A 15148-nucleotide genomic window follows, 5' to 3' on the forward strand; every position below is an offset into this window, starting at 1 on the left:
TCCACACACCCTACTTGACTGACCAAATCAATAATTTCTCAACCCTTGGTTTAGCAATTCATGGGCACCTGTTTCCCCATTTGTAAGAGGATAGTAATACCTGCACTATCAATCAGTGAGTAAGGGGTCAAGCAAAGTACTTGACAGATTTTACATAAAGTTGATCTATGATGATGATTATTTCTGATCCAGAACTTCGAGAACCTGAGCTAAACGAGGTTCTGCTCCCATCTTCTCCAAGAAGAGGGAAGAGCTAGGAGGATCTGGGAACTCCGTTAGCAGCTCCTTTGTCCTTTAAAACAAAAATCAGGGGACTCGACATGCCCCCTACCTGGCGTAAAGAGAAGATGCAAAGTTAAAACTTTGCAAACTGCGCCCCCCCGCCCAGCTCAGAGCGCGTGCTCCGCGCCCCAACCTCAAGCCAGCCTGTCCTAGGAGGAGCGGCATTAAGGTAGAAAAAGCACCGGCTCCGCAAGGAGTGACCAACCCCCAATGTCAGTCCCTACAGGAGGGAACCCACACAAACTCGGCGGCCAGCTCCGGCCAAAGACTTAGGCGGGGCTGACCGGGAGCAGTGAAAAATCACAGCAGTGTAAGATGCTCCTAGAGGTCTGAAACAACCTAGGTATGCAAGAGGAAGACTACATTTCCCATGAGGATGTGAGGTTGTGCCGTCATTCCCCACGCCCACAACCACCCCAACCCCAGCTCCGTCGCCTCCCCATATCAACCAGTGCCAGGCTAGAGATGTACTTGAAATTGGAAAGGCTTTCTGCACGCTCCGTGAACCAGGCATGCGCACTCCCTCCTTACCATCCACCCCGCCAACCACGCCCCCGGGGGGCCCGACCTTCCCCACCCAACCTCGGCCGGGGCTGCCTAGACAGAGCTAATTCCCGGGTTCTGTAAGAGGAAACAGAAAGGAGGAGCCTGTGGAGGGCGGGGCCTCAGGGCCGGAAGGGGCTGCGGTTGCCTAGGGGACGCCTACGGTGCGGCAAGCTCCTAGGCTAGCTCCCTGCAGGCTTTGTGGGCGCTTCGGCTTTCCCGATCCTCTTGACTTGGGTGGATGAATCCCTCCTGGTGAGTGGAGGAGGAGAGAGTCTGCTCCCCCATACCCTCTTCCTCTTCTCCTCCTCCTACTTTTCCTCCTCTTCTTTCTTCCCCTTCCCTCCTCTTTCCCCTTCTCCTCTTCCTTCTTCCTTTTCCTCCTCCCGTTTCTCCTCCATTTCCTCCTCTTCCTCCTCTTCCTCCTCTTTGCTCCTGTTACTCTCCCCATCCTTCCCAGTCATCCAGACTTGTGACTGGGAAATGTCACTCTAGACTCCTCAGTCTCTCCCCCTGTATCCAACTTGTTGCCAAGGTCTATCGATTTTTATCTTCATAACATCTGGAACTCATTCTCTTCCGATGCCGGCCTTCATCACCTCAGGTGGAACTGCCTGCCTCCTTGTTGTAGGGGTGGCTCCAAGGCCAGCATCCTTTTAGTTCAGGTTTGATGTTGGAACGAAATGAGGCACTCACAAGTCACTGAACGTTTAACAAAGGACATTTTACTTTGCCCTAACAGCAAGAATGTGCGACAAAGATACAGTGGCCCTTAAGTTTTCCAGGACGTTTGATGGTGTCACAATCCTCTTCTGGACATGTGCCTGGTCTGTAAGTCATCAGGATATGGCAACTCACTCGGTCTCAGGCACCCGCAAAGTTAGAGTGGCTCAGAATTCTTCATGTCAGGGCCTTTTTGTGCCCCTAGACAGGGAAACTGAAGCTAATCAGGTTCTATGGGGGGAGAAAGTTAAATCAGGAAAACCCTCATTCAGATATACTACAGACCATCCTCCAGTCAGCTGTCAAAGTGATCTTCCTATAGCAAAGTTCTGACCATGCCACTCCTCTACTTGGTAAACTCCAGCAGCTCCCTATCACCTCCATCCCTATCACCTCCAGGATCAAATATAAAATCCTCTGTTTCCCTTCATAACTTGCCCTCCCTACCCCCTGCCCAATCTTCTTTCACCTTACACCTTTGTATATAATTTATTAGTACTTCACTGTTTGTGTATTTTCTCTCCCATTAGACGATCAGCTCCTTAAGAGCAGAGATTGTCTTTTACATTTCTTTGTATCCCAGTGCTTAAAACCGTACCACAAAAACAGGCATTTAATAATTATTTATTAACTGACTAGTGATTACTGCTTTGTAGAACAGTTTGAGATTTGGTACTGAAAAACCTCCTTCCTTACCACTTTTTAAAATTAATGGCCTTTGAGATGTTTGACCCTTTTCTCCCCTCTTTATGAGTTTTGTTAGTTTTCCAGTTCTATGAAATATTCTTTGATATAGTACTTAATAAGTAAATTAATTTAGGTAATGTTATTTTTATTATATTAGCTAGACCTACCCATGGGCAACTTATGTTTCTCCAGTTGTTCATGTCTGCTGTTATTTCTACAGAGAGTTCTGTAGTTGGATTTATATAGTTAGGCTAGCCAGGTACAGACAGGTTTATCATCAGGCCAGTAAGTTCTTATTTATTTATTTATATATTTTTTGTTATGGTAACCTAGGAAATGAAAAAAAAAACCTAAGAAAAATGCAAAATGAATGTCCCCATCTTGTGTTTCCCTCTTCTATTTAAGCAATGATTTGGGGAAGAAGGTATTAAGAATCACATCATTTTTATACTGTTAGTGAGCATTCATTAACTGTTTATAACAGAAATGTGAGTCCCTTACATAGCAGCCAATAAATTAACCTACTATTGCTGAAGAAACTTAATGCTTTTATTATTGTTATTTTTAATATGTTCTTAACCCCGAGGTCCATAACTTTAAAAATATCTTTGAGAATTGTGTTTCAATATGATTCATTTTTTTTTGTTTTAGTTTTTTTTTTCCTTTGCAGGGCAAAAAGTGACTTGCCCAAGGTCACACAGCTAGTAAGTGTCAAGTGTCTGAGGTCAGATTTGAACTCAGGTCCTCCTGAACCCAGGGCTGGTGCTCTATCCACTGTACCACTTAGCTGCCTCCCATGATTCATTTCCTTTGTAATCCTATTTATTTTATTTTATGCATTTAAAAATTATGCTGAGGAGTACATAAGGTTCACCAGAATGCCTTCAAGTCCCTGATACAAAAAAAAAAGTTTAAGACCCGTGCTACAAATGAAACCAGAAGATTAAAAAAGTTGTATCTAAGTGGAAAGAAGGCTCCAATTCTTTTTTCCATTCTTTGGAAAGTAAAATAAAGGAACTGGTGAGGTTGGTTTTCATATGTAGCCAAAGACAGAGATATAATTCCATGGGTTACTTGATCATTTCATCTTGAAGTGATCATCATATAAAAGATTACTGTGGAGATAAGTTTATATGCCAACATCTGTGACAGAGTATGAGAAAACTCTCCAAAAACCTTGGATAGGAGCACCCAAATTAAATCAAGATATACTTTAATTTTCAGTGACTTCAATGTAAAAGTGGTCATAGAAAGATACCAATAAAATTTATATTAAAAATGTAAAGTGGTTTATATTTGTAAATTGGCATTGTTCTTAGAAGATAAACTGTTTACTGGATGAAACTCTTTCTAGACTCTTTTGGCCTCCTCTGTGTGGCAATTTTCATGGGTTAGATATAGGCAGAAATCATTTCTGAGGTAGAACCAAGAAGGCAGAGTAACAGGAAGGAGTACAATGAACTCCACCAAACTCTTCCAAAGTGATCTAGAAAATTGCATCAGACCAAAGAAAAAAAATCACAGTGAGTCATTTGAGGAATTTGTGGACACTGCTGTCAAGGTCTGGCCAAGAGTGGGTTCTTCTGAGCATTTCAGTGCACAGGGACTATGTCTGAGGGCACGAAGTGGCCCCACACTTATACCATATGGTGAGTTTGTTGCCCAATATCAGTTCTGGGTCACAAATTGAAAGTGGCCTAAGGAAGGGAACTGCAGCCAGGTGTAAGGAACCTGTGTGTACCAAGGAGGAAGTTTAAAAACAAGTAGTAGCAATATGGCTTGGACCCCAGGATAAAAGTGTCAGTACTAGCTTCTGGTACAGTCTGAAGCGTGTAGAGGAATAACCAGTACAGGAATCCTAGATTTTAAAGAAGCCTACAATTCTGTCACTGAAGCAGTAGAGCTTTCCAGCCAGCTGATGGTGGCTTAGTCCAACAGCCATAAATTGTTGCTCATATTCAAATTCAAGTCGGGAACTATGAGTTCTGATTGGGGTGGAGGGTGAGATAACAATCAGACTTTGCCCTGCACTTTGAGAACACTGAAATTTTGTAGTCTGAGCTATCCCTGAGAATCTAAAATAACACTATTCTCACTACTCTCAAGAGAGCAACAATTAAGTCCAGACCTTCTCTATAGCAGTGTGTAAAACCTGGCACTCATATAAAGTCTGAAGTTGCAATATAGGCTAGAAGAACAAGCAAAAAAAAAAAAGAAAACAAAAACCTGTCATTAAAAAAGCTATTGTGGTGACAGGGACACAGAATATACAAACCCAGAAGAAAATAATGACCCCAAAACCTATACAAACAAAGCCTCAAAGCAAAATACACCTTGGACATAAATTCAACCAAGAAAAAATGAAATAATAGTTTTTAAAAAAGAGTTTGTATAAATGAAATTAAATCTAATCCCCTCATTTTAAAAAGCTTCAGAATTGTTAGAGGAAAAACTAAGATAGAAATGAGTGCTATGGAAGAAAGAATTGGAAAAATAATTGACAATTTAGTACAAAAGTTATAAAACCTTGAGAATGGATCAAGGAAAAGCCAACTAGACAATAAGAAATATACCAAAGTCAAAAGATTGAAACATTAGAGGAAAATGTAAGTTGTCTCAAAGCAAAAACGACTGACTTGGAAAATAGATCAATGAGCAAAAAATGGACAATTCATTGAACTACTCAAAAACCAGAACCAAAATAAAGAGCCTAAACATATCAAGAAATCTTAAAAGAAAATTGCCCAGAACTCTTAAAACCAAAGGGCAAAGTGAAAATAGAAAGAATCTACCAGTCACCTCTTTAAAAAAACCTCGGGAATATAATAGCTAAAAATCAGAGCTTCCAATTCAAAGGAAAAATACTGCGGGCAATCAGAAAGAATTCAAATACAGAGACAGTCAAAATCACGTATGATTCAACAGCCACCACTTTAAAGTAGTGAAGAGCTTAGAATATGATATTCTACAAAGCAAACAATATACTCTTACCTGGTAAAACTGAATATAATCTTGTGAGGGGAAATGGGCCTTTAATGAAAAAGGACTTGATGAAAAGACCAGAGCTGAATAGAAACTCTGAAGTTCAAATTCAAAGGAGTTAAGAGAAACATCATTAAAAAAGTAAACAAAAAATTAGAAAGGATTTAACATGGATGAATTGTTTACATTCTAAAATGGGGAGATGGGGACAACCATGTGGTGCACTGGATAGAGTACCTGGTTTAGAGTTAGGAAGGTTTTTCTTCCTGAGTTCAAATTTGACGTCAGACACTTGCTAGCTGTGTCACCCTGGGCAAGTCGCTTAACTTTCTGGCTTAGTTTCCTTTTCTGTAAAATGAACTGGAGAAGGAAATGGCACTCTAGTATCTCTGCCGAGAAAACGCCAAATGGGGTCACAAAAAGTTGGACATAACTGAAAAACAGCTTAAAACAGCACAGTTTTAAACCCTGTCATCAGGTGGTGAATAGTAGTCATAAAGTCTAATTGGATAGAAATCCTGGAAGTGGTTCTTTTATATCTTGTGTCTGATGATCTTAAAAGAAGAATGGAAAGTGAGGGAAGAGAAAAACAAGGGAAGGTGAAGAAAAGTAAAAGCTAGGAAGAAATCTCACGTAATTGAGATGTGCAGTTTAGAAGTCTGTGCAAACAAAGAGGGAAGCACTTGGGATTGCAATTGACACTTGAACCTCACTCTCATCTGAACTGGTCAGAGAAGGGAAGAATACATGCTACATTCCAATCAACAGGGAAATTTGAAGAAAAGAGAAGAAGGAAGAGTGGGAATTAGAGGGAGAAAAGGGAGAAATTAATCCTAAGCAAAACGCACACCGAGGATATTTTTAAATACCTGTAGTTCTTTTTGAAGTGACAAAGAACAGGAATCTGAGGGAGTGCCCATCCATTGTGGAATGGATGGGCAAGTTTGGGGCAAGTATATGAATATGATAGGATACTATTGAACTGTAAGAAATTTAGCCAAATTTGGAAATATAATAGATGGTCATTTTTCATGTTACAGTTTTAACTTTCTCTGGCTTAAAGGAAGAAATTTGAATAGCATGTGCACAGTGAAGAAACATGACCTAGTATGCTAAATTATATCTGAATTATCCCAAATGAATAAATCTATCTTGTAGTTTAATACCCACACATGGAAGGAGATTACATGATCTTCATCTCTTGGTAAAAATTTGCAAACAATTCTGGGCAGGATGTATCTAACCTAATATATCTAACATGTTTTATTTACTTTGGTTCTCAGGAAAAATGAGTATCTGATACTATCTGATAAACAAAGGGTTGATTCACTCTCCTGCCCTTTGTTTTCTAGACTAATTAGATCTGTTTTGTTAGTGATTTAATATTATATTAAATATCAATACAACCAAAATTGCCTTACAACTGCTTGTGTAATGAATTTCAATTTGTAAATTGTTAGGACTCTTCAGTTATTCCCTGTAAGTATTCATTGCAATCCTTTATATGTGTGTCCATTCTTGTTTATTCTTGTTTCATGGTCATAGTGTGCTCTGTTCCTTTAGATTTGTTTCTTTTTCACCCATCATTATTTCATAAAGATGTAATCATAATTTCTGCAATCAGTTCCCTAATTGGATATTTAGCTTACTTCCAATTTTATTTAAGTTTTTGTTTTTGCAATTAAAAAATGCTCTAAGAATCTTTAAAGAGTTTGTTGATGATTCCATTCTCAGAGTATATTCCCCAAAATAGAATTATTGGGACAAAAGGTATTATTTTTTGCAACTTTTACTGTATATTACTGCATTTTAAAAAACACTGCCCGTTTGAAGGTCTGCCATCAATGTGTGAACATACTTCTTTATCCACAATCCCACTAGCATTGTGTTTTGTTGTTTTTAATTACTTGTAACAATTTGATGGCTATGAGGTACCCCCAATTTTGTTTTAATTGTTATCTCTTTGGTTGTTAGTGAGGTTGAACACGTTTTCAAGTGATGATTAACAACTTTTTTTTCTCTTTTCTAAATTGACTATATCAGTCATCCTATTTTCATATGTTCTAAATTCTAACCCTTTAGTTGTTGTCATTGTTAACCTACAGATCCTCTTCAGATTTATAATTTAAAATTACAGACTATATACTATATATGAAATGAAACCTGTCTAGCAACTCCAAGGGTATTCATTATCCTGTGTGCCCAGGTTTATAAGTAGTCAATCTGCTTTGCAGACAAGACTCCTTTGCTATAATCAGCTTATATCCTGTTTACTGATTACAAACTGTAGCTACATTGCCTTTTCCATTGTCTCTCCAGTCTTCATATTCTTGACCCACATATGTACTCAGTGTATACTTGGAGTGCCTTTTTATAATAGTGTTGTGTCCATTTGTGCACTTGCAGCTGGTTTGTAAAAATTTGAATCATCATTATGGGATTGCTGGACAAGCTGTCAGGCTTGCTTGGCCTGAAGAAGAAGGAAGTTCATGTTCTGTGCCTTGGGCTGGATAACAGTGGCAAAACAACCATCATTAACAAACTCAAACCTTCGAATGTAAGTAGCTTTCTAAGTTACTTTAACACTTGTCTACAATTGGGGAAAGTTACCATGTATCACTGTAAACTCTAATTTGCTTAATGTCATAACTCCAAAGCCCAAAGAGCTCTATCTTTTCCTACTCATTTTTTTAGGAAACTGATTCCCATCACAGTTAAATGATGTGCCAAAGTTTCCATTGCTTTACAACAACAAAGACAGTTTTGTAATATGAAACTCCCAACTCTTAGTCTATTGTTCTTTTCTTTGTCATGCCTCCTTGTCATATGTACATGATAACTTTACAGGGACATGAAGTAGTACACTTAAATATCATTAAGCTATTGCTTAAAAATTTTGGTATGTAACCAACTCTCAGTTATTTGTGTGAAAAAATATTTTTAAATTACCAAAATTTAACTTCAACCATTATTTTTAATTTCCTAAATTTATTTATTTTGGATTCATCTTTTCTTCCTCACTTTTATCTTCCTTACTGAAGGACCAAATTTAGTAGGAGTGCCTAAATACTCGGTAACATAATGAAGTTCTATGAATAATGCACTCCCTGTTATTAAAAGTGAACTCTATATACACTCACAACTCTCTTTAGAGTGGAAAAAATGAATGTTTTGTTTTTTTGAGAAGAGATTGCCTACAATAATTGAATGCCATTCATTCTTCTCTTCCTGAGGACATTCCTTCTTCCTACACTGGCCACATTTACAATGTAAAGAAGCCAGTTGCTACATGACTTTCCCAACTGGGAATTGCCAATAATGATAAGAAAAGTGGCTAGAGCCAAGAACTAGAAATTTGGAGTTGGGATTTAGATCAGGAAGGCCCATACCGACCCAACTTATATAGCAGTGAATAGGGTTCCTAATTTGTTGGTTGATATCAGTAGTAGCATATCATACAGCCAAGGCTTTTTCTAGAACTGATAAAACAAGATATTTGTGACGGACTTAACAAGTGAAAAGTGACAATTACAAAAATCAGCCAGCTAGGGCGGGCCCTGTAGTTTGGTTGAAAAACAAGGAAAAAAAGCAAGGGGGCAGCTAGGTGGCTCAGTGGATAAAGCACCAGCCCTGGATTCAGGAGGACCTAAGTTCAAATCCAACCTTAGACACTTGACACTTACTAGCTGTGTGACCCTGGGCAAGTTACTTAACCCTTATTGCCCTACAAAGAAATAAAAACAAGGAAAAGCATCTGGGGTTTGACCTTAAGCCAGGCCATGAGCCCTAGACCAAGAGACTCTAGTTGTCGACACTCTTATCCACACTTACCTATACCTCTATTCTCTATCCCATTATCCTCATATAAAGTCTCAGTGGAGGAAAAGCATTATAGGCATATGATCAGATGGAATGGGGTAGAATAAGATGGGAGCAATCTGGGAATAGTATTTTTTTCCTAATATATCAAACCCAATTCACAAAAATAATGATTTATTTTTACTAATATTTGTGATTTAGCATATATGAAGAATATTATAAAAATTATACTGGAAAGTAGATTTTGTTAAATGCCCATTTTGTGAGGCATTAGAGTAGGACATTAGTGAAAACCATATTACTATATTAATGTAATTTTATTGAATTTAATAGAGTGATATGATTTTCTAACCTGACCAAAGATGGTGCTAAATCCATTAAGCCAAAGATAGGTAAAATGGTAGCAGGACAGCATTATTCTTCAACAAATTTTTATTCCACACCTAATTGCAAAGTACTGTGCCAAGTTTCTAATAGTCAAATGTAGTATGAGTAACTAGGATCCTAAGGTTTTTCCTCTTCTGCTTTTGGTTTACGTCAGTATTGGTCCAATTACAGGATCACTTTAATTGATATGATCACAAAAACAGTGACCCCTGAGGTCTTGACAAGCCCTGGGTCAACCTTGAGTCCAGGGATAGTTGGCATTTATGCTCTTTATTGGATTCAGAAAGACTCAAGAAGATTCGGTTAGAAACTCTTCCTATTACATATTAACATGACTTCTATAGTTAGGGTGCTAATGCTCATCCAGTTTCCTAAGTCATTCAAAACTAGGGGAACTTTTTTATATCCAGAATTATAAACAGTCTCCTAGGGCTATTAAATAGTATAAGAAGTCAGAGACACAGTCAGGTCCCCATATTGTCTATTGTTTAGCATCACTTATCACTGTCTGCTGGTCAGTCAGTCATTCAGTATTACTGACTACTGTTTTTAAATTAGTGCCATGTATTTTTGTGTCTTCTCATCATAACCATTCAGTGTAGACCCTAGACTTTTGCATTTAAGTAGACATTTATATATTATTATAATTTTATTTTAGTCTGTTTTCCTTTTCAAGTGTAGCAATTGTTTCCATTATTATAACTGGACTAATATAACTGGATAATCCTCTCTGGAACAATTTTTGTTGATACTAGAATCACACCTTTGACACCATTAAAGTGAGATCCAGGAGAAAGAAGTAAACAAAAGCTTTTAAAAATGATCTTTAAATTTTCTTTGCCATTGAAAAATCTGAAAACAGGGAATGAGGTTAATCACTGCTTCCAATTTAAAACATTTGAGTCCAAAATGAATGTTTTTTACTTTCTAACTACATTAGTGCCAACTACTATCCATGATTTTCTTCACTAATATAAATCAAAACCCTTCTATGCCTTTCAAGAGTTGTTGTGAACAAAAAAATCATCTTCTTGCGTTCGATATGGTAATAAGCCTCCCTGAACATAACCCAGCTGGTGCTCTGCATTTCCAGCATCATAGTCGATCTTTGTAGGATTTTCACTTTGTCATTCAAAAACCCAGGTTCACTTCACCTCTATGATATAAGGAATGCTCTAAAGGAAGACATTTAAAACAGAAAAATTTCACAGAGACAACTCAAAAGTGGTTAGAATAAACTTCCCTTTCCTACCTAAAAGGTAAAATCTTCATTTAATTAAATGTTTTCAAATATAAAAAATGTTGTCCTCATATAACCATCAATAGTACTTAGGGGTATGGAGTTGTTTATCTGAAGAAGAGTCCTGACTATTCCTTCCCTTTGTCCCTCAACCTACTTAGGGGGTTTCCCCAGGTTTTCCCCAGATTTTCCATTCAGGCTTTCCTATAGGCCTCTTCCTTTTTTCAACTTTGAGGTATTTGGATAGGACCTCTTTAAGCTGCTTTGGAGAACAATGGGCAAGGGAGTTGCTAAAGGCTACTTGCCTGCAAAGAAATGGACCGATTTTCTCCTCAGCTAAGCTTTCAGGTGTAACCCCCAAATTAAAGAATCTCCTTCCTTCCCTTTCTCTCTTTCTGTAGCCAAACATAGCATCTCTCTCAGCCTCCTTTGAGAAAATGAAATATTTACAGAGCAGTGATGCATTGGGTTAAACAGTTTTACCTTAATGCTTTCTTTTAGAGATGAGGTGGACAGAAATGCAAAGTAAGTTATAGCGAAACAGATAAATTTTGTAAGGGGGATGGTAGGCCACCCTTTAGTGTCACTTTCACAGTTCTCACCTAAGGAGATTTAGCTAACCTCTTCCTTCAGGATGAGTGGATAGGGGGACTTGTTTTTCCAAGTGCAGTCACAGAATACAGTCCTTGGATCAGAATTCGCTGATAATTTCTGCTTCATATAGTTGTCCATCTCAGCCGTACTCTTTTAACTCTTTGGATTTAGGATACTACAAAGAAAACATTTTGATGACATTTTTTTCACTTTTTAGTCTTTTTTTTTGTTTTGATATTATTTTAATATTATGTTAGCAATGAGAAAGCCTTCATAAAAGTAAAACTCAATTTCAAAATAAAAAAGCATTTTTACTTTATAAGTAACTGATTAACATATTCCTTGCATTAAAATCCTCAAATTCACATTTTGTTGTTGTTTACCACTTGCATAGAAGATCATAGATTAGGGCTAAAGGGGACTTAAGAAATCATCTAGTTCAACTCCACATTTTATAGAAGAGGAAACTGAGACCCAGAGAGGTTAAGGACTTGTTCATAGTCACATTGATATCAAGTAGGAGCACATGTTGGTTTCATGGTGCATCCAAGATTATAGAATGGCTACTCTAGACAAATCATAACCTTAAATGTAGACTTAAGTATCAAAAGAGGCATTTCAAAATATGAAAGGGAAGTTATGTGTAGTCCTTTAATATAAAGTCAAGTCTTGCTTTAACCAGTATAATTTGCAAATAATACCATTACCATATTATAACCAAAGTCTTTAATCATATAGTAAAGTATCATAATTTGTCAATATACACTGATTTTATAACATGTTATCCTTAAATGGCTATGCCTATGTTTTTCTTTAGTATTGCTTCTAACAAAAAAAAAGATGCTATATTTTCAAAAATTTTGTTTGATATTTTTTTAAATCACCTTTATTTCCAAATATATTTTCCTCCCCTCTCCACCTCTTCTTTCCCTTCCCCTCCCCTCCCCTCCCCTCCCCTCCCTAGAAAGCTATTCCTTGTAACAATTTTTTAACAAGTCAGTTCGGCTAACTAACCTTTCTGTCTTTACCTTTCTTGGAATATAAATTTATCAGTGGGACCTCTCAATCAAAGGGTATGGACAAGTTCACAGCTGCACCAGTTATGTATTTTTAGTGTGCCTCTTATTTATCATTGTCCTTACTAGTGTGTGGCAAATAAATAAAATGTTTTAGGTCATTAATATCTCATCAGTTTTAAGATGTCAATCTGTACTGTTTCTACAACTTTAAGGAAAATAATTTATCAAAGCTGTTCAGAAAGTAAATATAATTGCACAGCACACAGGGTCAACAGCCTATACTCTACTCTAAATATCACTTATAGCACATAATTAAAATAGGGCTTTGAGTAAATACTGTAGATAATAATATCTTATGTTTATACAGAGGAACCTGATGGGTTTCCAGATGAGAAAACAAAAGGTACATAGAGGTTAATCTGCTCATCAAAGGTCATATGGTTGCATTGGGGTTTTTTTGTTTTTTGTTGTTTTTTTTTTTCCTTTGACCTACAAGGTCTGGATTTTGGCTGTGCTGTTCCTGAGAGTTTTCATTTTAGAATATCTTTCAGGAGGTAACTGGTGGACTGTTTTTATTTTTTACTTTGCCCTCTGGTTCTAAGAAATCTGAGTAATTTTCTTTTAAGATTTCTTAAAAGAATATATAGATTCTTTTTTTTTTTTGTAATGGCATTAAAACAGCCCGCTGATTTTTTTAAATTTTTTCTACTTGAAAAGTTTTCCAAGTCATCTGTTTTTGCAAATACTTTACATTTTCCTCTATTTTTTTAGTCTTTTGACTATTTCAATACTTCTTGTTGTCTAACAAGTCATTGACTTCTATTTGGTACATTCTCATTTTTAGGGAGTTTGTTGCTTGAGCAAGATTTTACACCTCTTGTACTAAGCCATTAATTCCCTTTCTAATTCTTTCTTCTTTTGTTCTCATTTCTTTTCCTCAACCTCTCACATTCCATTTGTTTAAAAAAAACCCTCTTCTTTTGTTTCTTCCAGAAATTCTATCTTAGTTTGTACTCAGGCTGTGTTTTTATTTAAGACATTACTTGTAGATGCTTTGGAGTCGTTTTCTTTTGCTTTTCTGCCTTCAGTATCTCTGCCACTACAATAGCTCATTATGGTGGGATTCTTTTTTTTTGTTCACCCATCTTTCCAGCCTATTTCATGTTTCATGTTAGGACTGGGACTTTGCATGCTTCCGAGAGGAAGGTCTGGAGAGGTCCTGCTGCTACTTTCTTGGCATATTGAGTAATGTGTTGTTCCAGAATCTCAGGGACAAGCTGCAGACCCACACACTTTCATTGCTCCCAGAGCTGTTTGATCCAGGGCTATGTGTGATCACTGCCCCCTTGACCTGAGCTCTGCATATTCCTGACCTGAGTTTAGATGTACAAGAGTAAATTGTTGCAGGACTTCCACTATCAGCCAACTGGAAAGCTCTACCGATTCAGAGAGAGACTGAATTCTAGGTTCCCCTTTGGCCTGGGATTCATGCCTTGGTTATTCCTTTGCAGGCTAGGCTAGATGCTGGAAGTGAGAACCTGCTCTGAACTGGGGGTCTGAGCCCCACTGCTGTTGCTGCTATTGGCTTTTGAATTTCCTCTTCTCTTTGTACATTGTGCCATTTCCAGGTTTTCCCCCTACCTCTATCAATCAGTAACCTCTCTTCCTTTCAGGTTCATGCTATTCTACCATTCAGTCACTCCATCCACAATAAATACAATTCATGGTTCACAATTTTTCTCTCTTCAACTCCTTCCCTTTTAGACATGTTGAACTGAATGTCCAGTAGGCATCTTCAATTAAATTATGTCCCAGGGGCAGCTAGGTGGCACAATGGATAGAGCACCAGCCCTGGATTCAGGAGGACCTAAGTTCAAATCTCTCCTCAGACACTTGACACTTACTGGCTGTGTGACCCTGGGCAAGTCACTTAACCCTCATTGCCCTCAAAAAAATTAAATTGAAATAAAAAATAAAAACCAATATGTCCCAAAATGGAACTCATTATTTTCCCTCTATCACCCTCCTCCTACCTTCCTTATTAGAGTGGAGGGCAAAACCACTATCCCAGTCCCTCAGGCTTACAACCTAGGAGTTATCCTGTACTTCTCCCTCTCTCTCACTTCTCATGATTCAATATATTGCCAAAATCTGTCATTTTCAGCTTCCTAAGCGATGTTTCTCTTGAATATGCCCCATTCTCTCATCTGACACTGCCACCACTCCAGTGCAGGCAGGCCCTCATGCCTGGATTATTGTTATAGGCTGATGGTGGGTCTGCCTGCCACTAGTCTCTCTTCACTCCCATCCATCCTCCCGTCAGCCATTAAAGTGATTTTTCTAAAGCAGCAGTCTAATTATGTCATCATTAAACCCAATAAACTCTAGTGCCTCCCTATCACCTCCAGGAGCAACCTCTAATTTGGCCATTGAAAGACCTTCCTAATTTAGCCCCTTCTTACCTTATCTCTGGCACAGCCTCTTCAAGCCAGTAATGCTGGCCTCCTGGCTATTCTATGAACAAGATCTCTCAGCTCTGGGCAATCTCCTGCTGTTTCTGGAGTGCTTTCCCTCCTCAATTCTACCTACTAACTTCCCTGGCTTCCTTTAAGTCCCAACTAAAATTCCATCTTTTCCTGAAAGCCTTTCCAACCCATCTGAATTGTAGTACCTTCCCCCTGTTAATTCTTTCCAATTTAACCCATACAAAACTTACTTCATATACATGTGTTGCATGTTGTCTCCCCCTTTAGATTGTAAGCTTCTTGGGGACAGACACTGGCTTTTTCTTGTTTTTTTTTTATACCCAGTATTTAGTATAGTGTCTAGCATATGGTAGGCACTGAATAAATGTTGATTGACAGGGCCTCCT

The 15148-nt window shown here is 37.9% G+C and overlaps 1 protein-coding gene across 2 annotated transcripts in view; it reads left to right on the forward strand.

The window, feature by feature from the left end:
- The first annotated feature begins 766 nt into the window (after positions 1–766).
- Positions 767–15148, forward strand: part of ARL6 (ADP ribosylation factor like GTPase 6) — a 34685-nt gene continuing 20303 nt past the window's right edge. The window contains exons 1-2 of one of the 2 annotated variants that reach the window (XM_043991080.1): positions 767–1080; positions 7624–7774. In XM_043991080.1, coding sequence (XP_043847015.1) covers positions 7652–7774 — 123 coding nt within the window. In that variant the 5' untranslated portion in view covers positions 767–1080; positions 7624–7651. The remainder of the gene's footprint in view (positions 1081–7623; positions 7775–15148) is intronic. The other variant, XM_043991081.1, reaches the window with a different exon arrangement.

The sequence above is a fragment of the Dromiciops gliroides genome, chromosome 3 (genome assembly GCF_019393635.1).
Source record: "Dromiciops gliroides isolate mDroGli1 chromosome 3, mDroGli1.pri, whole genome shotgun sequence".
Lineage (NCBI taxonomy): Eukaryota > Metazoa > Chordata > Mammalia > Microbiotheria > Microbiotheriidae > Dromiciops > Dromiciops gliroides.